This window comes from Schistocerca americana, chromosome X (genome assembly GCF_021461395.2).
Source record: "Schistocerca americana isolate TAMUIC-IGC-003095 chromosome X, iqSchAmer2.1, whole genome shotgun sequence".
Lineage (NCBI taxonomy): Eukaryota > Metazoa > Arthropoda > Insecta > Orthoptera > Acrididae > Schistocerca > Schistocerca americana.
Genome location: NC_060130.1, coordinates 654,501,054 through 654,527,402, shown reverse-complemented (window position 1 = coordinate 654,527,402; position 26,349 = coordinate 654,501,054). Strand labels below are relative to the sequence as shown.

The 26,349-nt window shown below is 43.0% G+C and overlaps 1 protein-coding gene across 1 annotated transcript in view; it reads right to left on the bottom strand.

Moving 5' to 3' along the window:
* Positions 1-26,349, bottom strand: part of LOC124555338 (lipoamide acyltransferase component of branched-chain alpha-keto acid dehydrogenase complex, mitochondrial) — a 106,770-nt gene that overhangs the window by 19,311 nt on the left and 61,110 nt on the right. The window contains exons 4-7 of the mRNA XM_047129217.1: positions 23,632-23,792; positions 23,376-23,558; positions 22,898-23,284; positions 6,710-6,781 (exon numbers count right to left, since the gene is read on the bottom strand). Coding sequence (XP_046985173.1) covers positions 6,710-6,781; positions 22,898-23,284; positions 23,376-23,558; positions 23,632-23,792 — 803 coding nt within the window. The remainder of the gene's footprint in view (positions 1-6,709; positions 6,782-22,897; positions 23,285-23,375; positions 23,559-23,631; positions 23,793-26,349) is intronic.

Here is a 26,349-nt window from a genome sequence, read left to right as displayed (position 1 = left end):
GGAAAAATCTGAGCAACAGTTCCAGCTATGTTCCACTCTAACATCTGTCATTTGACACCTACCACATAAACTATCTGATCAAAAGTATGCCACGAAGCCACTCCGTCTGGGCTGCAGCCTTCTATCAGAGTGACTCTATAAGTTACCAGAAAACTATGGAGGGCATTAGTTGCAGTATTGGACATCATTTTCTTATGGAGCTGAGTCTCAATAGTGAAGATAACACACTCTGCGTAGCCTTTGGAGGCCAGGTGAAAGGACGTGGTACAATGATTTTGAATCCTGTTAATGACATAAAACCATCCAAAGTCATCAAAGGTGTATGTTATCCTGTTATCGGGAACTACGGTACATTATCTGATCAAAAATATCCAGGCACCCTATGAAACACAGAAATGACAACTAGATGTCACAAGAGGTGGACTCACAAGTATAAAAGTAAGTCAGGAGCGTTTTATTACCATTAGAGAAGCAGAATGGATTAGCCAGGTGAGCTTAGTGACCTCAAATGTGAACCAGAGAGTCAACTGACTAACAAATCCATCATGTCCACATGTCAATCCGTCTAAAGCTACTCAAGTTGACTGTTAGTGATGTGACTGAGAAGTGGAAATTGGAAGGAAGAACTGCACCTAAACTGACATTAGACAGACCTCATGTACTGATGGACAGAGATCACAAGCATTGTGGAGAGCATTTATAAAAAAAATTGCGTGATATCAGAGAAGGAGTCACTTATGAGTTTGAAGATGCTACCTGGAGTCTAGCTAGCATAATGATTGTGTGTACGGAGTTAAAAAGAATGGGATGTTCAATAGTCCAGAAGCTTCTCATAAACCACACATTTCTGTAGTCAATGCACAGCAACACTTGAGGTAGTGTAAAGAGGGATGCCACTGGACACTGGATGACAGGAAATGAGTGATCTGGAATGATTAATCACCTGTTCTATGGCAATCCGATTTAAGGGCCTGGGTTTGGAGAAATTCTGGAGAATATATCTGCCATCATGTGCAACACCAACAGTGAAGTGCATAGGAGGTGTTACAGTATGGGGATGTACAGGGTGATTCAAAAAGAATACCACAACTTTAGGAATTTAAAACTCTGCAACGACAAAAGGCAGAGCTAAGCACTATCTGTCGGCGAATTAAGGGAGCTATAAAGTTTCATTTAGTTGTACATTTGTTCGCTTGAGGCGCTGTTGACTAGGTGTCAGCATCAGTTGACGCTAAGATGGCGACCGCTCAACAGAAAGCTTTTTGTGTTATTGAGTACAGCAGAAGTGAATCGACGACAGTTGTTCAGCGTGCATTTCGAACGAAGTATGGTGTTAAACCTCCTGATAGGTGGTGTATTAAACGTTGGTATAAACAGTTTACAGAGAATTGGTGTTTGTGCAAAGGGAAAAGTTCTGGACGGCCGAGAACGAGTGATGAAAATGTAGCACGCATCCAGCAAGCATTTGTTCGCAGCCCAGGAAAGTCGACTCGCAGAGCTAGCAGAGAGCTGCAAATTCCACAATCAACTTTATGGAGAGTCCTACGAAAAAGGTTAGTTATGAAACCTTATCGTCTGAAATTGGTTCAAGCACTGTCTGCAGCTGATAAGATTAAAAGAATCGATTTCTGTGATTTTATCCTTGCTCAAATGGAAACAGATGAATCTTTCGTTTCAAAGATTGTGTTTAGTGATGAAGCAACTTTCCACACTAACGGGAAAGTCAACCGTCACAATGTCTGTATATGGGGCACTGAGAATCCGCGGGAAACAACTCAGTATGAACGTGACTCGCCTAAGGTGAACGTTTTCTGTGCCATTTCAGCCAGTAACGTTTTTGGTCCCTTTTTCTTCGAAGGTGCTACTGTAACTGAACTACAGTATCTGGAGATGTTAGAGAATTGGCTGTTCCCTCAGCTCAAACAAGAAGCACAACAATTCATATTTCAGCAGGATGGAGCGCCACCACATTGGCACTTATCTGTCCGTAACTAGAACGTCAACTACCCGAGGCGATGGATCGGCCGCCAGGCAGCCCGTGACAGAGCACTTCATCACTGGCCTCCAAGAAGCCCTGATCTTACCCCCTGCGATTTTTTCTTATGGGGGTATGTTAAGGATATGGTGTTTCGGCCACCTCTCCCAGCCACCATTGATGATTTGAAATGAGAAATAACAGCAGCTATCCAAACTGTTACACCTGATATGCTACAGAGAGTGTGGAACGAGTTGGAGTATCGGGTTGATATTGCTCGTGTGTCTGGAGGGGGCCATATTGAACATCTCTGAACTTGTTTTTGAGTGAAAAAAAACCTTTTTAAATACTCTTTGTAATGATGTATAACAGAAGGTTATATTATGTTTCTTTCATTAAATACACATTTTTAAAGTTGTGGTATTCTTTTTGAATCACCCTGTATTTTGTGGTTAGAATGTGATACCCTTATCACACATAAGAAAACACTGAATGTGGAAGGACATAATCACATTTTACAGCATTGTGTACTGTGTACAGTAGTGGAACAGTTTGGAGATGATAACTGAGTCTATCAGCATGACATTACACCTCGCCGTAAAGCAGCATGACATTACACCTTGCCATAAAGCAGCACGACCGAGCAAGGTATGCTCACATTCGGGAGGATGATGGTTCAAACTCGCATCCGGCCATACTAATTTAGGTTTTCTGTGATTTCCCTAAAATGCTTCATGCTAATGCCGGGATGGTTCCTTTGAAAGGGCTCAGCTTGCTTCCTTCCTCATCCTTCTCTAAACCAATGGGACCGATGACCTCGCTGTTTGGTCCCCTCCCCCAAAAACAAATAGCCAACCGACCAAAACACCATCTGCGAGCCAGTGGTTTGTGGACAATAACATTCCTGAAATGGATTGGCCTGTCAGGAATCCCAACCTGAACCTAATGCAACACCTTTGGGATGAGTTAGAATGTCAGCTTCACTCCAGACCCCAGTGTCTTACATCACTACCTTGGTTGCAGCTCTTGAGGAAGAATGGGCAGCCATTTGTCCACAGACATTTAAACACCTAACTGAAAGTGTTCCTACCTTTGGGATGAGTCAGAATGTCAACTTCATTCCAGATCCCAGTGTCTTAAATCACTACCTTGGTTTCGGCCCTTGAGGAAGAATGGGCAGCCATTCGTCCACAGACATTCAGACGCCTCATTGAAAGTGTCCCCAGCAGAATTCAAGCCATCATAAAGGCGAAAGGTGGAAACACCTCATATTAATGTCCATTAATAAGTGTCCACATACTTTTGAAAATGGAAGGAAGATTAGAGTTTCACATCAAATCAACAGTGCAGTCATCAGAGGTGCAGCACAAGTTTGGATTATGAGAGGATGATGAAGGGAATTGGCTGTGCTCTTTTCAAAGGATCCATCCGGCATTTACATGGAGCAATTTAGGGAAATCTGATTATGGTCACAGTAGTCTTTACATGAATCCACAGGGCTGCAAATAAACATCTAGTTGTGCCTTACCTCAGGTGCCTTATAACCAGTTAATTACTTCATGTCATCCCATGAATGTGAAGCATGACTTCAGTGAGTCCATAGACAAGTACATGATACTTTAGGTATATTACAGTATCATAAATGCTGTGTCACTATTCTGTGCACAAAATTTCCTATATTGACTACATAAACAGCTCTGTGAAACTGGTCAGCTGGTTCCTGGTGGACATATAAAAGCAGAGTATGTTTGAAGTACATGATCTGTGTCCAACAGGTACTCATGCCCACACATAAACGTCCCAGTTCATCAGTGCAGCAAATACCGTATTTACTCGAACTAAGCCGCACTTTTTTTCCAGTTTTTGTAATCCAAAAAACCGCCTGCGGCTTAGAATCGAGTGCAAAGCAAGCGGAAGTTCTGAAACTACAACTACAACTAACTTCTGCCGTCGAATATATGTAGCGCTACACAGGCATGGTTTGTAGGCACAAAGATAAATACTGGCGCCTAGACCTCTGCGTCAGTAAATAAATAAAAAAAAAAGTGGAAGACGAGCTTTTTTTCCTCCGCCCCGAGTTTCGACCACTGTATTTTCATATATTATCCAACGAAGTAAATACAAATTCCGTATTGTTCATCTTCGAATGTAGCAGCATTTCAATGTACTACAAAAATCCGACTGGCAAGACTGTTTGGGATGTTTGTCAATATGGCCAACTCTACGTTCTGAATTTTTTCTTACCTGTGAGAAGAGATGGTTGCTAATAGGAAATTTTATGAATTGTGAATCACATGCAGTATTCTCTTCACCATAAGGATAATACGAATATAAACATTTTGACATGTATTGTTTCGTGTTTGCTGCTATCTCATTTAAATCCTGTCTGCTTAATAAACTACGAAACTAGTGAGACAACAGCAAATGCGGAAGAATATACATATCAAGTCATGTTTATATTCTTATTATTCTTACGCCTAATAGTGATACAGTCAGAAATGAAGCACGGAAATTGACTAGATTTTTAAATCTAAGATGACTCTAATTTCTGTGCAGAATGTAATGTACTAAAGAGGCGCCTGCAAAGATTTTCAAACGGAGTAAAATTTTCGCTAAACTCTCATTCAGAACATTTTCTATCATACGCAGTCTATTATTTGGTTCTTGTTGATCATTATCAAAGAAAACAGCAGTGTAAGTAACAACAAATAGCAGTCTCTTGTCATTGTTTCGCTAATGAGACGACTCCTCTCTCTCTCTCTCTCTCTCTCTCTCTCTCTCTCTCTCTCTCTCTCTTTTACTGTAAGCGGTGGTAGCGCGCACAAAAGCAAGCCATGCCGCGAGCGGTGACAGGTCGTAAACATGCACTATCAGAATGCGACAAACAATGCATGACACAGTACAGTAATGCATTTTCAGCTTAGAATGATCTAAACACCTATAACAAAGAAAACGGTGCCTATCAAAGCAAAGAAAAATAAGCAATCAGTTCAAACCAGACGAAGCACGTGAAAAAGGAAGGGAATCCGTATAAATATGGACGAAGCGCTTGACGCATAGCAATGGCTACCTGGTAAAGCTTAACTGCTAAGCTTACGACTCCAACCAAACTAATGTAGCTGTATCGTCATTCATTCGACCTAAATTGTGTCTCATATTACAATGGACCAACTTTGTTTCGATTTGGAGATGCGGCCTAAAACTTTTCTCTCCCCTTGAATTTCGAGTCTCAAATTTTAGGTGCGGCTTAGATTCGGGAAAATTTTTTTTCCTTGATTTCGAGTCTCATTTTTCAGGTGCGGCTTAGATTCGAGTGCAGCTTAGATTCGAGTAAATACGGTAACATTCTATTTTGGGATCTCATATACAATTCTAAATTTGGTCTTTCCAGGCCGAAAGGCATTAACCTTATCACAATACTAGCATGCAAAGTTTACACTCCTAAGACCAACATAACAGATTGGAATTTTATGACTGGCTACTACAACAGTGCAACAACCAGTGAAATTTCCTAATGTTCGTTCTCTTAACTGATGAAGTTACATTTACCAGGTAGGGTATTGTGAACACGCACAATGTATATCAGTAAGCACACAGAAGCCACGATCAGTATATGAACTGAGATTTCAAATCTCATGGTCAATGTTTGGGCTGGAATTTTGCATCCCAGGACACTGAACTCCTCGTTTCTTTTGTAGGTGTCATTTTTGTCCTGTTAGAAAATATCCCTTTGCAAGCACATCAATGAATGAGAGCCAGACACATGGAAGGTTGTTGCACTGTGGATCTAATGTGTGATGCTACTAAAATGATAAATTCACGACAGAATAGTAACAACGTTATGAAAAGGATAGATTGCTACTCACCATATAGTGGACAGGTTCAGTCGCACATAGGCACAACAACTATTAAACACAAAAGCTTTTATCCAGAAGGCCTTCTTCTGAAATAGACAAAACACACACACACACACACACACACACACACACACACACACGACCACATTTCTGCCTGCTGGGGTTAGTCTGACCTCTGTAGCCAGACAGTGAGCTGAGTTTCGTGAATGTGTGGGTGAATGTTGTCTATTTCAGAAGATGCCTTCTGGCCAAAAGCTTATGTGTTTATTAGTCTTTAGTCTTTTTGTTGGGCCTACCTGTGACTCAACATGTTCGCTAAATGGTGAGTAGCTATCTATCCTTTTCATAACGTTATCATTACTTAAATGAGATGTGACAAGATGGGCTGATTGGGAGAGTTAGCTCATTTGATAGCGAACAAGGTCTTATAATTTTCTGTCTATGAGTATATTAGAAGTTGTCAGTGTACGAAACTGTGTTTCAGTTATGAGCACTCCTCTACACAGTCATGAGTAACATTTGTACTGACACATAGCAGAATGTTCATATGCATATTATTCAGTTCTCTGAGCATTATTTGCACAAAACATGAATTACTTTGAATATATGTGGTAGATACCAGGCTACATCACTTCATTTGTGGTAATAAATAAAATTACAATGGAAAACAGCAAAAACATGTACCTACTGGCAGAGCTAGTATTGAATGAAAAGTTTCTAAAATTTAGTTGTTATGTATGCAGAGAGTTTCAACATATAAAAGAGAATAATGGCATATTTTCCTCCACATATATGTAAATTAGGAACTGCAAATCATACTATATGAAATTATGAGTACTGAATTAATAAATGAAAGTGAAGTGCACTAAAATTTTACCTGTATTTTTCCAATTGCTACAATTGCAACCTCAGGAGGGAGAATAACTGGAGTTGCAAACATACCACCAATCTGGAAAAAAAACCACAAATAAAATATTGTAAAAATGTATACTAGATACTCAAAATACATTGATAGCATATATTTACTTCATTAGAATCCCCTGTCTATTATCCTCAATGCTCGAAGCGTCACTGGATTCCTGCAAGGGTTCAAACGAAAAGTGCATCCACTCTGAAGGTACCATAATTTGTCATTGAGGCACATATGATTATGTGTGTACACATATAAAACAAAAAGCAACACTTTTAATGAGTAACTGAAAAAAAGGATAATTACTCTTACTTTTTCCACATCATCGAGGACCACACGACTTAGGATGTGTGGAAGGCATATTAGTTATTTTGTAAATAGATTATGTACTTATGTTTTTCTGACATGTTTCAAGTCTGCAAGGATCTCTTCACTATAGGTCTATGAAATGTATCTAATTTAATCTGAGTTGAATCTCTTCATATTTGTTGTACTTAACGAAAACAGCTCTGGGACCCCAGTTTACTAAAGAAAAACAGAGTGCTACTTTTATTGCACCTCTGTATATGAAAGAGTTACTGGCAGGTTAAAACTGTGTGCCAGACCAGGGATCGAACTAGAAACCTTGCCTATTGCAAGCAATGCAATAGAGGATGTTTATTGCAATTTATGCAAGTAGGTTACTGTTAAGAACAAACACTTAATCTAAAATTCCTGTAGCTCGTCCTACAATTGCTGAAGACAAACAGCAGCTTGTAATGGTTCATAGTATTGGTTTCTAAATTCCTGTGGGGCAATTGACAATTGCTTCCAAATCAAAAGTGATGGTTCTTGAGCTCTACAGCAGTTGATCGTTTTAGAGCTTGTTCCACATATGCACATTGCTATTGCAACACCAATATTTTGCACCATTTATATGTTCATTAGGTTGTGGAGGCTGGCTGGTCTACTAACCAAAGGGCCATAGTTCAAGGCAGGATCAGAGAAAGGTGCTACAAAAATGTAACCAACAGGACCACAGATACTTCTGATCAGGCATACAAATGTATTTAGTGCCATCAAAGCTAACACACATTTTTTCTGAGAAGAAATTAAATGTTATTCATATGCTCAGTATTGTTGGTCAAGTAGATAGAGGCATAGAAAAAGAGTTATCTGCATGCAGAAGCTATTGCAAGCCTGCCTATTTATGCCAAGCATGTTAATCACTTGTTAGGTTTCTTAATAACTGCAGCACAGGAGATGGCGAGCACAGAAGGCTGCACTATCTTGAAAACACTTTCAGCCTAAGCACGTGGAAATTATCTCAGCACCTTCAGCTTTTGAACTTTTCTCTCCTCAACACAATGTTTAGTAGTTCCACCCAACTTCACTATGTAAATCACGTAGCTGGCACAAAATTACTGTAACTACATTGGACCACCACCTAAATGGTGTTTCTCATCAGGAGTGCCCTCTGATGAGATCATGCCACGCTCCTGCATATTGTGTTGATTGGTCTATTAGTTTGGTTTACGGTGTTTACATTTCTGGCTGTTTGTTGCTGACAGAACTCTGATACTGTGAGTACTGGGCAGTGATTGGAATGCTTAGTTAACATGTCTCACATTACTCAGGAGTTGTTTCATAACAGATCTCAAAGAGTCAAATAAATCAGGACGAGTTTTCTGTTCTGTGTGTAACTCACCTTTAAAAAAGCAGCGATGACACTGGAACTGTGACATGTAGAAATCACACTCTGAACATTTTAGCGATTTGGAGAGTTGCATTTTCAACCATGAGGAAGTATAACAACTATTAATGCTAACCATGTGGGGTTATCCAGAGCTAATGGCAACATCGTTATAGGCAGTGACAACATTTCAAAATGTAGCAGGAGACTCTTCCGTAATGCCTATGTTTACAGCTTTTCCACCATTTAATGACTGAAGTGAGAGTGGGACACATACTGCTGACAACTGTAGTTGCATTTGATGGCTTGTAAAATTTCTGACATGTAAAGATGGTTTTGTTGGTTGATTGGGGGTAAAGGAGTAAGAGAACATAATCAGTCCCTCAGTCAAGGGTTCAGTCATCTGAAGATATTGGCATCCACCAGGAATGTGCTTCAATGAGAAAAATATGTAGGATTGACAAACATGGGCATTGTAGGCAATACTGATGGTAGAACTGAAAAAGAAATCTATGGAAAAGTAGAAGTACGAGGGGGTACCTGAAAGAAACCGATTTTTTTTTTTTTACTTATTTATTCACATTTTAAGCACAAACCTTAAATCCTGTTCAAACTAGTGGCCACTTGCACTAATACACTTGTCTAATCTTTTATTCCATTTTTCAAAACATTGTTTAAATTCATTTTCTGTGATGCTTGACAGCCCCTCCATCTTTTTTCTTCACCTGAGCAACATCAGCAAACACTTTCCCTTTGTGTCTCTTTTCACTCTAGGAAAAAAAAAAAAAAACACAACACTGGGCAATGTCGGGTGACTATGTGGAATGGAGGGGGGTGTGAAGAACTGGGGTCATACCATTTTTGGTCAAGAACTGTAATACAGACCATACTTTGTGAGCAGGGGCATTGTCATGATGGAAAAACCATTCACCCGACTGCCACAAATCAGGATGCTTCTACCACACACTGTTGCACCATCTTTTCAAAATTTTCAAGTATAAAGCCTGGTTAACTATGTGACACTGTAGAACAAACTCCGAATAGACAACTCTTCCCTCATTGTAAAAATAAATCAGCATTGTCTTAATGTTTGATTGTACCCGATGAGCTTTCTTGGGGCAAGGCAAACTTGAAGTCTTCCACTGGTGTGATTGTTGCTCTGATTCAGGATATTAAGGATAGCACTAAGTTTCATCACCTGTGAGAATTTTTGAAAAGAAGTTTGGATCATTCTGGGACTCTTCTTTCAAAGCACAGCATGCTCCCATGTGGCCTTGTTTTTGTTCAGCATTTAGCAGCCACCTTTTTCATTGCCAAATCTTCTGTCACAATTCGCTACACTGAACTCCAAGTCACTTCTGACAGTTCCACAATTTTTTCAATGGTCTGCTGTCAATCTTCATTGATGACTGCATGAAGTTTTTCACTGTTTTCATGTGTTCAGCCCATGGAAGGACAACCAGAATGAGGTTTGTCATTAATTGACATTTCAACATTTTTGAAACGGGAAAAAATCAAACATATGGGTTTTCCCACAGCATCGTCCTTGTATGCCTTTTTAACATTTCAAGAATTTCTGTTCCACTTTTTCCAAGCAAAAAGCACAATTTCACTGCCACACGCTCTTCACAAAAATCAGCCTCTGCAAAAATGACAATCACACAAAACAGTTGTCACTGTAAACTCTCCTGAAACTAGTCCTGACCTCCTCCTGTAATGGCACTCGAATAACTGACTCTGGAATGTTTGCTCTATGCATCCCTAGCAGCAAACCACAGTACAATAAAAGCTCTGCCCACCAAAAAATGTGTACGAGTTCTTTTGGGTACCTCCTCACATATAGATTGGATTGGATTGATCATAGGATAGAGCAGACAAGTGGTCTTTCAGGGCTCACCCAAGGCGAGAGAAACTCCACCCATACCTGACCCCTGCCAACCTGATTAAGGGCGAAGACAGCTACAGAGTAAAGAATGTCCTCTAGTCAGGAGATCCAGAAAAGTAAAAGGGGAAAGGCTAAAAATATAATGGACATTGGTCGGACCATTAATAATAAAACGAGATGGAAGAAATTATTAAGGCCTCACATGGGCGTGCCCTGGAGCTCTGCATGCGAAGGTGGCAGGCTCTCCCACAACTGTCCCACCCCCAATCCATCTTAGACAAAGGGTTAAAGAGGAGGACAGCACCCACTAATCAGCAGAGTGCTAGTCCTAAAATGGAAAACAGGGTGTGGTGGAAAAAGAGGCAAACTGCCTAAAAGCAATTACAACAGACGAAAGTAGGGATGACAGAAGCAGCAGGGAAATTAGGCAGCATCGAAGGTCTCCCTGACACAACATTGGCAAGGGATTCTCCCAACCCCAACCACCCTGTCTCCACCTCAAAGGTCGTTTAAAACATAATATCTGACAATAAAAACCACTGTCACAGAGAAAATGGAGTACAAGTTGAATTGTCTGAGAGTCATCTGCCAACAAGAGGGGCAAAGAATTTGGAAGACAAGAATGAGGGGGCATTTCACCACGATATGAGCAACTGTAAGTAAGGCTCCATAAGCACGATGTGGGGGGTGATGGAGGGGGTGGCTTGTTATGTAAAATAGTAAGTCACTCTGGTATGAACAATCTGGAAGTGACATTCAACAGTGGATTCCTTAAAGGAGAAATGAAAGGAAGAGTGCCATGCAGCAATAGGCTCCTTGATTACGCAGAGTTTATTAAAGGGGGCATTAGTGTAAGTAAGTAGAGGCTTCAGTTGCACCTGCAAATCCATACATGGGAATGTCAGTGGGGGTGAGTAATTGTTTCTTCATTCCCTGTGATATCCATGAGACTAGGGCACCAGAGGAAGACAAGCCACACAGATAGTATGATTAAGTTCAGAGGGAAGGTCATGAATAGTAGAGATCACAGGGTGACAAAAGTATCAGCAGTGAATGACCTGGTGACCACTCACTGAGCCATTACATATTAAAACATTGTTAAGGGAGTCATGTCCACGCACTGTGTACACAAATAGTGTTATGGGTCAGGATGGACTTTGGTACAACAACCAATATACACGACCTCCATTTTTGGAAGAATAAAACTGGAAACCATGGGAAAAGCTCCAATCAGAGGCCCGTTGGACGGTGAATTAAGGCTGGCCTTCAGTCAAGACCACACAGTGAAAGCTGTACAAAATGCAAATGTCGTTGACATACAGTGCGGGGCCAACCAGTGGCCTGATAAGAGGTCACCTGCATAGTGATGGCAATGAGGAAGTGTGTGACACTCCGTATCGAGCCCCGCGGAATACCATTCTCTTAGACCTGTTGGGAGCTGAGTGGAGTATCAACTCTAACCCGAACATCTGTTGGAATAAAAACTGATTAATAAAAATGGTAGGGAGCCACCAACGCTCCAGTCATGGTGGATAAGTAAAATGCGATGGTGTCATGCGGTGTCGTACGCCTTATATGGGTCAGAAAAGACTGCCATCAGGTGTGGGCATTTAGAAAAGGCCTGTCAGACTGCTATTTCCAACCTAATCAGACGGTCAGTTGTGGTTTGTCCCTCCGGAAAATCACACCAATAGAGTGAAAAAAGGATCCCGAGAATCAAGAACACAGCACAATCAATGGACTACCATGCTTTCACGTAGTTTGCAGAGCATGTTTGTCAGGCTAATCAGCTGGTAGCTGTTGATGGATGTTGGGTTGTTGCCCAGCTTAAGCATTAGAACGATAATACTATCTCACCACTGCAAAGGGAAAACACAGTCGAGCCAAATACAATTGAGTACCCAGAGTGAAGCACTTCCCACTCAGTAAATAGTTCATTATATAATTCCGCACATCAAGCGTTGAATGTCTTCAATTTTTCATTTACGGAAGACACCCACACAAGAAGATGGCACCATTGCAAAGTGGGTTGCCTACACATCAGTACAGAGACTGTTGTCAAGGAAGAGATGTGGTACAATTGTGGACCTTCAGCATCCAGGAAGACTATGGTGTTTGATCCACAACTAGGATGAAGAGGCATATGTTCCCGCAGAGGAGACGTAGCACTCCCAGTATTCCTTCTTAATGTGTTTACAATTAGATGACGAGCCTAAGGATGGAGTACCTTCAAAGTGATAAAATTGGTCCATGGTGGAAGTAATTTGAAATGTGGGCTCTTTGCCGATCGTGAACAGCTACTGCATCTCTGGTCCACCATGGCACAGGCCGACAATGGAGGGGGGCTATAGAAAAGGGAATAGCAGTTCCAGCGGCACAGGTGATCGCATCAGACATGTCTTGCAGAATCTCGTCAGTAAAATCTGACAGAGAGACAGCAAGGTAGCAGTAGAGGCATACACCTGTCAGCTGGCTTTTCAAAGCATGGAATGTGGCACTTGTTCTATCTGGTGATGGCAAGGAAGTGTGAGGATCACTGGAAAGCGGTCATTGTCACAAAAATTTTCAAGTAGAGACCAATGCAGTGAAGCCATGAGGCTTGGGAAAGACATTGTTAGATAGATAGCTGAAAAGGTACCATGGGCAGCACTTGAGTGGTAGGAGTACCATTGCAGAGGAGAGACAGATCAAGGTCTGTAAGATGCTGATCAAACAGAAGACCCCTACCAGATGAAGTGGTGCTCCTCCACAGGGGCATGATGCACACTGAAATCTTAAAGTAGGAGAAAAGGGGTGGAAAGTTGTTGGATTAAGGTGGTCAACTCAAGGTAAGTAAGCAGCCTGCCTAGAGGTCCATAAACATTGCAGACGGTGATCGCTGAGGTCGTGCTATTCCTTCCAACCTCATACAAAGGCTAACCCAGTCACTGACCACACCTGTGCAAACCACTGTAAAATCCTCTCCAGATGCCCTCTCAGGGCTAGCACAGTTCCCAAAGAATGCATGATAACCACAGAGAAGGCATTGTGGCATGGTCATCAGAGAAGTGTATTCCTTGTACTGCAATGCAAATTGCTGAAAAGGTGGAAATGAGGCATTGTAGTTACAGAGGTGATGATACTATTCATTACAGTTCCACTGAGTGTCCAGGTTAAATGGCAAGGGGCCAAGGGGACTGGTCATACCCCAGCATCATTGCCTGTCACCAATGGCACTGGAACCACGTCAATGAGCAACGGTTCAGAATCTGATGGTGAGAGGAATCTGCCACTTCCAGGGCCATCAGAATAACATTGTCCATATTATTCTTTTTCTCTTTCTCTTCCTCTTCCTCCTCCTCCTCCTCTGCAGCCCTCAGTGGCTGGGATTCTTGCAAGGGCCTATCTGTGACGAGTGTGAGGACAAATGAAGAGCAGGCAGTCCTGGGATCCACAGGTCATGCACAGTTCCTTCAGCCATCAGGTAGCATTGGATCATTGGTCTGTGGGTTTCCGGCGAGATGGGTCCCGAGAGGGTCTTTCACATAATTGGATGTCACATCAACAGGATGTAGGCATTCACATTTTTACATGCCTCATAGATGTGGTCAAAAGATCTATATTCCTCTATTTTCTTTTCTTTCTTGAAGACGGAAAACCGGTGATTGTGGAGGATGGTGTTCCATGCAACTGACACACAAAGGTGGTTGTTCACAATGACTATCTTCGTGGAGTGGTCATCCGCAGTTGCCACATTTTGGTTCTGCCACGAAGTGAGATGACATATGATCAAAGAGTAAGCATTGAAAGCAACTCATGGGTGGTGCAATGTATGCTTTCATGTCACACTTGTACACCATGACTAACTTTTTCCAGGAGAACATTCCCTTCAAAGATAAAGGTGCCTGTACCTCTTTGATTATCCATGGGGCCTTTTTGGATATGTTGGATAAAACGAACATCTCGCTGATCAAGGTTAGCCTGTAGCTCCTTGTCTTTTTAATGCATACAGTCTCTCTGTGGCAGATGATTCCTTGGAGCATATTCAAAATTTTGTCTGAGGCAATGGTGACTGGTACATTACCTTGATGATCACATCCTTGAGGAACTGCAGATTGTGCCGCAGAGGAAGCTTTAATCAATAACAATCCATTGCACATTTTCCCCAAAGACTCAAATTCTCTGAATTTATCTTCTTTTGTTCCACAAAAAATAACTGCTTTGTCACAGTAAAAGTATCCCCATCAATTCAAGTACTGTCCCTCTTCCTAGGGGCTAGTCATGGCAGGGAGAGCAGTAGGGTTATAAGTGTTCGCACTGAAATGTCTAGAGTTATTTGATGAGATGGCCTGATCAGAATGGCCATTGTATTAGTGTAATCTGATATGTTTCATATGCGAAATGTCTGTCCTCCAATCAAGGGCTCTCCCCATGGGCACCCCCAGCTGCAGAAAACACCATCTGGCACATCCACTGTTGGGAGTTCTTAAGCGCCATAAAATAGGCGTCTACACGTTGGCATGAGTTGGGAGCCAGCAGCTAAGGCAGCTACAGTGTTGTCAGGGGGCTCAATTGAAGGGGTATATAACAACCCCACCACTTCAGATTGGCTACTGCATTGGCTCTGAAGTGCATATAAAAGTGTATATAGTGAGTGAGTAGTCACATTGACATCAAAGGCTGCCATCTTGAAAAAGATAGTAAGAGAAAGAAGAGCAGTCAGTGATGAGGAATTGCACCACAGGACAGGAAGTAGGTGCTGCAATAGCTTGTGGACCGATGCTCGGCACGCACATACTCACGAAAGTCATGAGCCCCCTGAATGCCCCCATCAGTGTGTAACATGACACAAGTGTGGCAAAATGGGACACTTGCAAGAAATAGGCTTTAGCAATTCCACAAAACACACACCTCAATCTGTTGAAGTGAGTTAAGTGCATGATAAATCTTCAGAAGCGCAAACTTCTCAAACACAGACCATAAAATCTACTTAGATACACACATAAATGAACACACTGTGAGTTTGCTCCCATACACTAGTATTTTCGCATCCTTACTAGACCAACCCACTTTCTTACGTTTAGGGTTGCCATCCTTGCAGGCAACTGAGGCACAAACCTTTGGACCTATGGGCATTATCATATGTCCTTGCAATGAAGGTTTCAGATTTACTCACACACAGCCAAGTCATTCATCTAGTAAATTTTCTTATGGTATCTGACCCCAATGTGGACAACGTTTTTGTAGTAGATGCTGTGGTGTCACCGCCAGACACCACACTTGCTAGGTAGTAGCTTAAATCGGCCGCGGTCCATTTAGTACATGTCGGACCCGCGTGTCGCCACTGTGTGATCGCAGACCGAGCGCCACCACAAGGCAGGTCTCGAGATACGGACTAGCACTCGCCCCAGTTGTACGACGACTTTGCTAGCGACTACACTGACGAAGCCTTTCTCTCATTTGCCGAGAGACAGTTAGAATAGCCTTCAGCTAAGTCCATGGCTACGACCTAGCAAGGCGCCATTAGCCTTACATAGTTTGACAGTTATCATATGAAATGTCTCATCAAGAACGTTGTAAACCAATGACTGATTAAAAGTTAAGTATAATAGCAGCTACGTACTTTTCTTGCTACTATTCATTACGTATCCTGTTTCAGACCTCTATCTAGCCTAAGGGAGATTACGCGTGCCTTTCGGCTACTTCAGTGTGGCGTAGTTGTCTTGTTACGCCACAACAGTTGGCGACGAGGCAACGGAAAGGGTGTTGTTCTTTCTCATTGCTTACATTTACTTGTGTCATGGCTTCGCCACAATCTCCCGATGTACTGTCCGAATTTTATCGCTTGCAGAATCAGCAGACGCAGGCGTTATTGGATGCCCTTGGACAGCTCGTCCAGGGTCAACGTGCGCTGCAAAACGATGCGGCCGCCGCCGCTTCACCGCTTCCGCAGCCACAACATGCAGTTGCACCGCAGTTTCGCAATTTTGACGCGGCGCACGAGACATGGACTGAGTGGTAATGCCAATTTGGATTTCATCTCGCCGCCTACAGAATTCAAGGTAACAAGCGGCAGCCTCACTTATTGTCTTGTGTAGGGGTGCAAACGTACCGTGTGATAGTGAAATTATTTCCCCAACGCGATGTAGCGACTCTGTCCTACGATGAAATTTTGTCGGCATTGGACGCCTATTTCAAAGAAACAGTTAATGTAGTTGCACAAAGGTATACTTTCTTTCGTACAAAACGTACGGCCGGTCAAACTAATAGGGAGTGGGTTGCAACGTTGCAAGGCCTTACAAGGGATTGTGCTTTTGAGTGTGAATGTGGACTCCCTTATTCAGATACAATGGTCCGTGATGCAATTGCACAGAACGTTTCTGATGTTTGTATACGGGAACAGATTTTGAAACTCGTTAATCCCTCCCTTCAACAAGTGATAGACATATTAGATAGACAAGACACGCTTGACTTTGCTCAGGACTCATTTGCAACTTCATCAGCCGTGTGTAACATTAACCGGCCCGCCGGGCGCGCTGCGCGGCCCGGTAAACTGCCCTCGCGCACATCCACGCTCTAAACCAGGTATGCCGCGCCAGCATACAAATGCAGTGAAATCATGCCCGCGGTGTGCAACTAGACATTCGCGTGACAATTGCCCGTCACGCCAAGCTATTTGCTTTTTCTGTAATAAGAAAGGACATGTTCAAAGTGTTTGCCAGAAAAAGCTCAGATCAGACACTCTTAATCATTCCAGGCCCTTTGCTTCACGCCGGAATCACACCAAGGACACTCAGGCTCGTGAATCTTCACCCATGGACATTCATGTAGTTAATTCCACTTCGTCCAGAGCCCATTTCTCTAACAGTGACTGTGTTCGTCCCACAAAAAGAGTGCGTCGACGTCGCCGGAAATCACGTCAATTAGCAAGTGATGCTGTACCTGTATCAGTTCAAATTGCACGAGACAGTCGCTCTTGTCGTCAGCAGGACAATAAACTTTTTGTAGATTTGGACTTTAATGGCAAGGTCATACCATTCCAGCTCGATACCAGAGCTGCAGTTTCACTGCTCAATCACGACACGTACAAACAACTGGGCAAACCTCCGTTGCGTGCAGCAAATGTTAAGCTCACTACATATTCAGGACAGCAAATCCCTGTGTTAGGACAGTGCACTCTTCTTGCAACATACAAGGGACAAACAAAACTTGTATCATTTTACGTTCTTTGTTCTTCTACTGCAGTGAACTTGTTTGGTTTAGATTTATTTCAATTGTTTAACATGTCTATCGTAAATCAGGTCCTATCAGTGAATCAGACTGTGCCTTCAGACAGTGTTTCTCGTCTCTGTGAAGAATTTGCAGACATTTTTGCACTGGGCTTAGGTTGCGCTAAAAACTATGAAGCACATTTGGAACTGAAAGTCAACGCGCAACCGAAATTTTTCAGAGCGCGCAATGTTCCCCACGCATTGCGTGATGAGGTCGCAAGAACATTAAACGATTTAGAATTACAAGGTGTAATTGAACGTGTGCAAGCTTCTCTCTGGGCCTCACCCTTAGTAATTTTGCCAAAACCTTCCGGAAAACTGAGACTTTGTGTGAACTTCAAGGCAACAGTGAATCCACAACTCGTGATTGCAACTTTTCCCTTACCCCGCCCAGAAGATCTTTTTGATAAACTGTGCCCGGGTAAATACTTTTCGAAGTTGGAACTAGCAGATGCGTACTTGCGACGGAATGCGAACGCGCCTTTCGCCAGTTGAAATCGGCGTTGCTTTCTCATACTTGCCTTACACCATTCGATCCCCAGAAACCCCTTTTGTTGACGGTAGATGCATCGGATTTCGGGATCGGTGCTGTGCTTGCACACAAAGTTGGCTCGCATGATCGCCCTATTGCCTTTGCGTCCAAATTGCTCTTGTCTGCGCAAAGAAATTATTCACAGATAGAGAAAGAAGCTTTGGCTCTCATATTTGGTGTTACTAAATTTCATGATTTTTTGTATGGTCGTCACTTTACCATCATCACAGACCACAAACCATTGACGTCGCTTTTTCATCCGAACAAGCCTGTACCTCCGCGTACAGTGCAGAAATTCATTCGCTGGTCTATTTTCCTCTCGCAGTACCGCTACGATATCTTGTATCGGTCCACTGCTAAGCACGGCAACGCCGATGCGTTGTCCCATTTGCCTGTTGCTGAGGATAAAGCATTCGATTCTTCCGAATTTGCTTGCATGTTCATTGATTCGGAAACCGATGACATGGTCGAATCGTTTCCAATTGATTTTCGTCGTGTAGCTACAGCCACAGCTGCTGACCCGGTCCTTGCTACCGTTTTGCGTTTTGTTGCTACGCAATGGCCTTTGTCGAAGTCTCGGGTCGAGGGTCCGTTGGTTCGCCGATTTTTTGCTCACAAGGAGAGCCTTTTGTTCGACGTGGTGTTTTGTTGTTGCGTTCTGATAATGATCAATCCAGAGTCGTGGTTCCACGTTCGTTACAGTCCTCTGTTTTACGGCTTCTTCACCAAGGACATTGGGGTATAGTGCGAACGAAACAACTTGCTCGTCAGCACTGTACTTGGTTCGGAATCGATGCTGCGATTACGCAGATGTGTTCTTCTTGCATGGCGTGTGCCGAACAACAATCCGCACCGCCGCGGAAAGTCTTTGCATGGCCGAAAGCCACTTCCCCTTGGCAACGCTTGCACATCGATTTTGCTGGTCCATTCTGGAATGCTCGATGGTTGGTTGTGGTCGATGCTTTCAGTAATTTTCCTTTTGTTGTCCGGATGTCTTCCACGACGTCAACTGCCACCATCCAAGCGTTGTCTGCTATCTTTTGCATTGAAGGTCTTCCGCAGACTATTGTTTCCGACAATGGCCCACAATTCATGTCCGCAGAATTTCAGTCATTCTGCCAGGCCAATGGTATTCAACATCTGACATCCGCGCCGTTTTCGCCTCAGTCAAACGGTGCCGCTGAACGATTGGTCCGGACTTTCAAGTCACAGATGTTAAAGTTGAAAGAGTCGCATTCTCGGGAGGACGCGTTGTTGCTCTTTTTGTCATCGTATCGCTCTCAGCCCCGAGATGGTCGCTCGCCGGCTGAGTTGCTCCACGGTCGTCCTCATCGAACCTTGATGTCTTTGCTGCACCCGCCGCATCAGGTTCCTATGCAGCGGCAGACTTCTGCTTTTGCTCCAGGCGACGTTGTATTCTATCGCAACTATCGAGGTTCACGGCGTTGGCTCACAGGGCGCATTCTTCGCTGCCTCGGCCGCGCGATGTATTTGGTTTTGGGGGCCTCTGGTGAGGTGCGTCGGCATCTCAATCAGCTGCGCCTCTGTCGTCGAACGGGTTCTGCCGCTCCCCGTCTGCTTTCAGCGACGGTGCCGTCCGGTCAGCGCCCTGGGGACCCATCTACTGGCTCGCCTCATCCCCAGGTGTTACCGACGATGCCTTCCATTTTGCCCCATGGCGACGCGCCGCCGCAGCTGCTGCCGCCGCCGCCTGTTCTCCCGCCGGCGCCGCCCGCATTTGACGCTTCGCTGCAGCCGCCAAGCGCCTTCCTGGGTCACGTGCCGCCGATCGCTTCCCGTGACCAGCCGTCCTCCGCCATGGAACTCTTGCCCGCTCCGGACCACATGACGTCATCGCGCGTCGGGTACCCCGACGCAATGGAGGTCGACCCTTCGGCCCCTCCTGTCTCTTTACGGGCGCATACACCGCATGTTGACGTGCACCCTGGACTAGGTTTTCAGGCGTTTCCTAGCTCCCCTCGGACCGAATGGCCGGGTGCGGGTGGCACAGCCTCGCCTGTTGTTAGGCTCCCCACCTCATCGCATACGTCAACATGGGGTCCTCCCCACAGCGGGTGGAAGCCTTATAACACGACCGTTCGCCGATTTGTGGGGGAGGAATGTGGTGTCACTGCCAGACACCACACTTGCTAGGTGGTAGCTTAAATCGGCCGCGGTCCATTTAGTACATGTCGGACCCGCGTGTCGCCACTGTGTGATCACAGACCGAGCGCCACCACAAGGCAGGTCTCGAGATACGGACTAGCACTCGCCCCAGTTGTACGACGACTTTGCTAGCGACTACACTGACGAAGCCTTTCTCTCATTTGCCGAGAGACAGTTAGAATAGCCTTCAGCTAAGTCCATGGCTACGACCTAGCAAGGTGCCATTAGCCTTACATAGTTTGACAGTTATCATATGAAATGTCTCATCAAGAACGTTGTAAACCAATGACTGATTAAAAGTTAAGTATAACAGCAGCTACGTACTTTTCTTGCTACTATTCATTACGTATCCTGTTTCAGACCTCTACCTAGCCTAAGGGAGATTACGCGTGCCTTTCGGCTACTTCAGTGTGGCGTAGCTGTCTTGTTACGCCACAACAGATGCTTTCCACCTTTTTGGATTTACAGTTCATGAAACAGAACACACTATGCAACCTGAAAGGCTTTGCACCATCCTAAAAGACACTATGTGATAGATATGCTCAAATCTTCTCACCTGGAATAGGGAGGGCCTGGAACAGGGAGGGCAACTGATTTTGAACCTCACATCACACTTAAGGCGGCAGCTGCACTGCACTTCTAGGAAGCATGTCTGAAGCCTTTGGCTCTAAAGTGCAGCCTCAATATAGAAGTGGACAGACGCACTGTGAAGATGTGTTAATGCCTATTGCCCCCACCTCACTCAGTTTGTGTTACATCGGTTGCCAGACACCTCTTGGGTCTGATTTTTGCCCTACTAGCACGGTGAAATCAATGACACGTAAACCAAGGAGTTCTGTTGTGGTTATTTGACAAGGTCCACTGCCGAATCCTAATTTTCCCTCTCTTTGAACACAAGTGCTGCACTTCTTGCAACTGTCCACTGTTGTGGCACATCCTAGATGAAAAATTTTGTGAGGTAGAACATGTTCTGGGCCAATATTGATAATGACATTGTCCATTGATGTTCCACTTGTCAGTACCATCAAGCTGCACATCACTAGCATTTCCCTCCTTGGCCCGACACTGTAAAGCCATGGGAGTATACCCACTTAGATTTTGCTGGCCCATTTTTGGGCTCTATCTGGCTGGTTGTGACTGACTCATTTTCTCACTTCCTTTCGTGTCTGCATGTGCCAGATCACTTCTGCCACTACTACTGTAGCCTTGGAAAACGATCTTCACCCTTGAAGGCACTCCACGTACACTATCTGATCAAAAGTACCTGGACACCTATTGGTGAACATTAATATGGGGTGTGTCCATCTTTCTCCTTTATGGTGGTTTGAACTCTGTTGGGGACACATTCAATGAGGTGTCTGAATGTCTGTGGACAAATGGCTGCTCATTCCTCAAGAGCCAAAACCAGAGAAGACAGTGATGTCAGACGTTGGGGACTAGAGCGAAGTCAAAGTTCTAACTCATTCAAAAGGTGTTGCATTGATTTCAGGTCAGGACTGTGGCAGGCCAGTCCATTTCAGGAATGTTATTGTCCAGAAACAGTAACCTAACAGATGCTGAATTATGACAGGTTGCATTGTAATGCTAATAAAAAGCAATCATCTCCAAACTGCTCCTTGACCATCTGCATGATACAATGCTGCAAAATGTGTTCATATCCTTCTACATTTGGTGCTTTCTTAAGCACAACATGGGCATCACATCCTAACCACGAAAAACACCTAGATCCCATAACTCCACCTTCTCCATAACCCCCCCCCCCCCCCCTGCTGGCACTACACACAATGGCAGGTAACATTCTCCAGGCATTAACAAAATACAAACCCTTCCACTGGATTGCCATAAGGCATTGCATAATTCATCACTACAAACAGCTCATTTCATTATCCACTATCCAGTGGCCTCACTCTTTACATCACCTCAAGCAACAAACCTCATGGATCTCAATGTGTCACCCTCCATGGTGGATGCACCACTGAACCACAAACCACCTACTCATTCTCCTGCAGGAGTCACTGTTGATGGACAGGGGGAAGGGTGGGCATGTAATGGTGCCAGCCAAAATTACTATAGAAACCACACAGCTGGCGCAACGTTACTGTCGACTGCTGTGGCTCCAGTACCAAGATGAATTTCGTCATCAGAAGTGTCCTCTGATGAGACTATGCTATAATCCTCCAAATAAGCCAGCCCAAGGATGGTATGAGGCAGTTGTAACTAAATCAGTGAACTGCACACCAATCATTACATTGGTTTGGTTTACTGCGTGTATATTTCAGACTCTGTTATTGATGGAACTCTGATACTTTGCAAGCTGGACTTTGATTGAAATGTTTATTCATCATACCTGGCACAGAACCAGAATTCCATCAATAAACTATCAGAGGTGGTAGTTTGGAGCAAAACAAGAAAAACTGTCTATTAAACATAGTCTCTAAAATGCATCCCTATGAGCTATAAGCACTTGTTCATCTTCACATTTTTAGATGTGGTAGTACACACAAAAACATGAAAAAACATCTGGTAAACATGGGCTCTAATGTGTATAGCTTAAGAGCTTAACTAATTTTACCATACGCATATTTAACCAATTCAAGAGATGTAGAAATGACAAAGCTAACACATTTTTTTCTTTTATTTTGATACTTACTGAGCCAATATTAGAGATAGTAAATGTGCCTCCAGAAAGATCTTCCTGTCGTAAGCGTCCTTCCAGTCCCAATTTTTGAAGTCTATTTATATCATTTGCTATTTCCACAACATTCAGTTTTTCTACATTTTTTATATTGGGAACTTGAAGTCCTTGTGGGCTGTCAACAGCAATTCCAATGTTGTGCTGAGATTTATAAACTATATGTTCCAAGTTTTCATCTAAGGATGAATTCAATATTTGGTATTCTGAAAGACACTTTGATATCGCTTTGACAAAGAATGGCAAATATGTTATTCTTATACCATTTATGCTTTTCATCTGTGAACGTAGTTCCACAAGTTTTGCAACAGATACTTCATCACCGTAAGTAAAGTGAGGAATATTCTGAAAAAATATAAGGAAGTGTTCAGTTTGTAACACAAACTAAGTTTATTCTCAGAACATTTGAGAAAGTCATATTACAAACTGTACTAACATTTGCTTTTGTCATAGTCTTCAACATGGCCTTTTGAATACCAGTTATGCGGACTCGTTTATCACCAGAAATTTCTTTGCTTTCTTCAGGTTGCTTTCGATGTAATTTTTGATGATAAGCCAAGATGTCCTCTTTTAAGACTCTGCCATGTTTACCTGTACCAGAAACTAATTCTATTGGAACCTGTACAAATAATTTCACTTTTAGTACATGCACAAAAGGTCTACAACATCACATCTCTGCATACTTGACCTACCTGGTATTCTCTTGCAAATCTACGAACTGCGGGGGTTGCTAGCACTTTATCTATTACTTTCTGTGTAACCTCATCATCTGAGTCAGTCTCTGCTTCAGGCTTTTTAGCACTCTGCAGTGGGATACTCTGTGTTGTCTCAGGACTAACTTCAGTTTCTTTCGCTAGAGAAAACAGTATTAATTTAGAAATGGAAAGAGTTTCAAAGGTTTTACATCCTGCAGTAAGACAAAAATTACTAAAGATTATACTTTTAGGAAACATTTATGGCTCTTTTTCTGTGTATATCAGTTTTATCGTGATTTTGTGTTTTTTTAATTAAATTTAACTGCCAAAAATACCAGAATACTAATTTTGGAAGAGTGGAAGATTGGTAATGTCATATCAAATCCTGAATTGGCCTTGAACCTCAGTCTAATAATGTTGCTGGTAGAGAACTGCCTCCAAAATGTAGATATCTAAGTGTAAATCTTGGTTCCCCGCAGAGATTTTATACATCAAAACATTTCATTGCACAAGTTGTATACAGAGCCAAGAAAGAATGAATAAAAGGAAACAACTAAAATGATTCCATAAACTTTTTTCCTTGTTCCTTTCAACAACCATCAGAGATTTAGCACTAGTATGACTGTCATACGGAGGAGGGAGATATAACTGGTATAGATATGTAGGAAGATCTATTCTAACATTCACATTTAGCAATACTGGGAAACCACAGAAAACCATTGCACCTGGTTAAATAATTGATGGAGTAAACACAGCAGTGTCAATAATTATTAACACCAAAAGATTGTGAAGCATTAAATTATGTGCAATAGTTTCATTTTCTTGAGCCCATAATTCTTTTAGAGACATAATAACATGAACATAATTGGAAAGGGGTTAGGATAAAGGGTACGCAGAGAGAAAATGTTAAGAGTAGGGAAATGAAGTAGGTATGTCACACAGCTGGCTGCCTCACACCTGAGCTGTCAGTGGGCCTGATGTGTTATGCAGAGGACTTAGTTTCAATTCTCAGTACTGTCAGGGACGTTTCCTTGGTGGGATGACTGAGACGGGATTGTACTCAACCTCATTATACCAGCTGAAGAGTTACTTGAAAGAGAAGTAGTGTTTTCCATGGTTTGGAAAGCTGACAATGGCTAAGAGAGCAGTGTGTGACTCCATACCCACCATACCGCATACAAATGATTCTATTGGCAGAGGATAACATGATGGTCAGTTGCTATTACATGGTTCTCTGGACCAGAACCTGGTGTCAATATGTCACACATTTCAGGTCAAGTGAAACCTATTCTCGAGAGAACAGAAGGGAACTGAATATAAGGCAAGTGTGGTAATCTGTTGTAAAGTTAGAGGAATCTTCTTAATGATATCTGTCTCTCCCAAACATCACAATGTCCCATAAATATTCCTTTCCTGGCCAAATGTACTCTAGACTCCAGTATTTCAATTTCTTGATTCCAAAAGTTAACCATATCCTAGAGTGAGTGTGCTACTTCCCCCAATTGATTGAACATCTACATTTATTGTCGACTTAATTTCTGCAATATCCCGTTCAAATATTGAAAAAATCCAACAGCAGTTTCCTCTGTTTATAGTTTTTATGCATGTAACAGATGGTATTTCAAAATCTGTTCCACATACTTGTCTATTACTTCTGATTCCAGCTCCGTTACTATAAGGGCTTTTCCATTGTGAGATATCCCCCTGTCAGAGTCTGTATATCTATCTGATTAGTATCAGTGCACTAAGATCAAAGTAGTGGTGGTGGTGGTGGTGGTGGTGGTGGTGGCGATGGCGACAGGGGTAGTACATAACTGGAAAAGCAAAAGTAATTGTGTCATGGAAACGCTGTGCGAACTAAGTTCTGGCTGGAAAACACTGAAACATTTGTACTACATGGCACATCAGTGCAAGACTATTTAACAGCCCTGCAACAGTCTATGTGGGCACAGATCCAGAATATAGCAACGCTGACTCTGTGGTGTGCATTTGGAAAACAGTACTCAAGGCACTAGGAAGCCGAATGAAACGTCAAAAATGTCTGAATTGCATTAAAAATGGAAAGACCTGTTGGAGATTAGAGACAAGCCTCAGTCAGTGGAAAAAAGGCTGAGAGTCCAATGGGGTTTGTACAGATGGCACCCTTCAACAGTAAATGGAAATTTTCCGCTGTACATATTGATCTGGGTTTCACCTGGTGGATGGTAATGCAAGAGGAGACAGAACTGTCCTGGTGGAGACATATCTGCAGTAGGAGGACATAAGGATTCTAGCGTGATCTGCTTGTTCTGCATATTTAAATCCAACTGAACATGCATGGGATGCTCCAGGCCAAGGGACATAATCACTGAGACTGCCACCACAACCACCGCAAACCTAAAGGAAGTGTTAGCTTAGAAATAAGAGAGATTACTGCAAGCCATGCTGGACAGTGTGACACACAATAAGAGGAACAGTTGTGCATACTGTATCATCATTCGAGGGTGTTACAACTTGTATTGACTTCTGTATGCCCCAGAGGAGAGACATCACACAGGATGCAGATACTTGCAGCCCATGGCTGGCTTTCTGGTACACTTCATACCCATATCACTGTGACACAGTGCTGCCACTCACAGAATCTTCAACTTATGGATATGAGTGTAGTTCTTAATGATGGAATCTATATAACACCACATGTGGATTAAAGATTGGATGAATACAATTAATTATCTC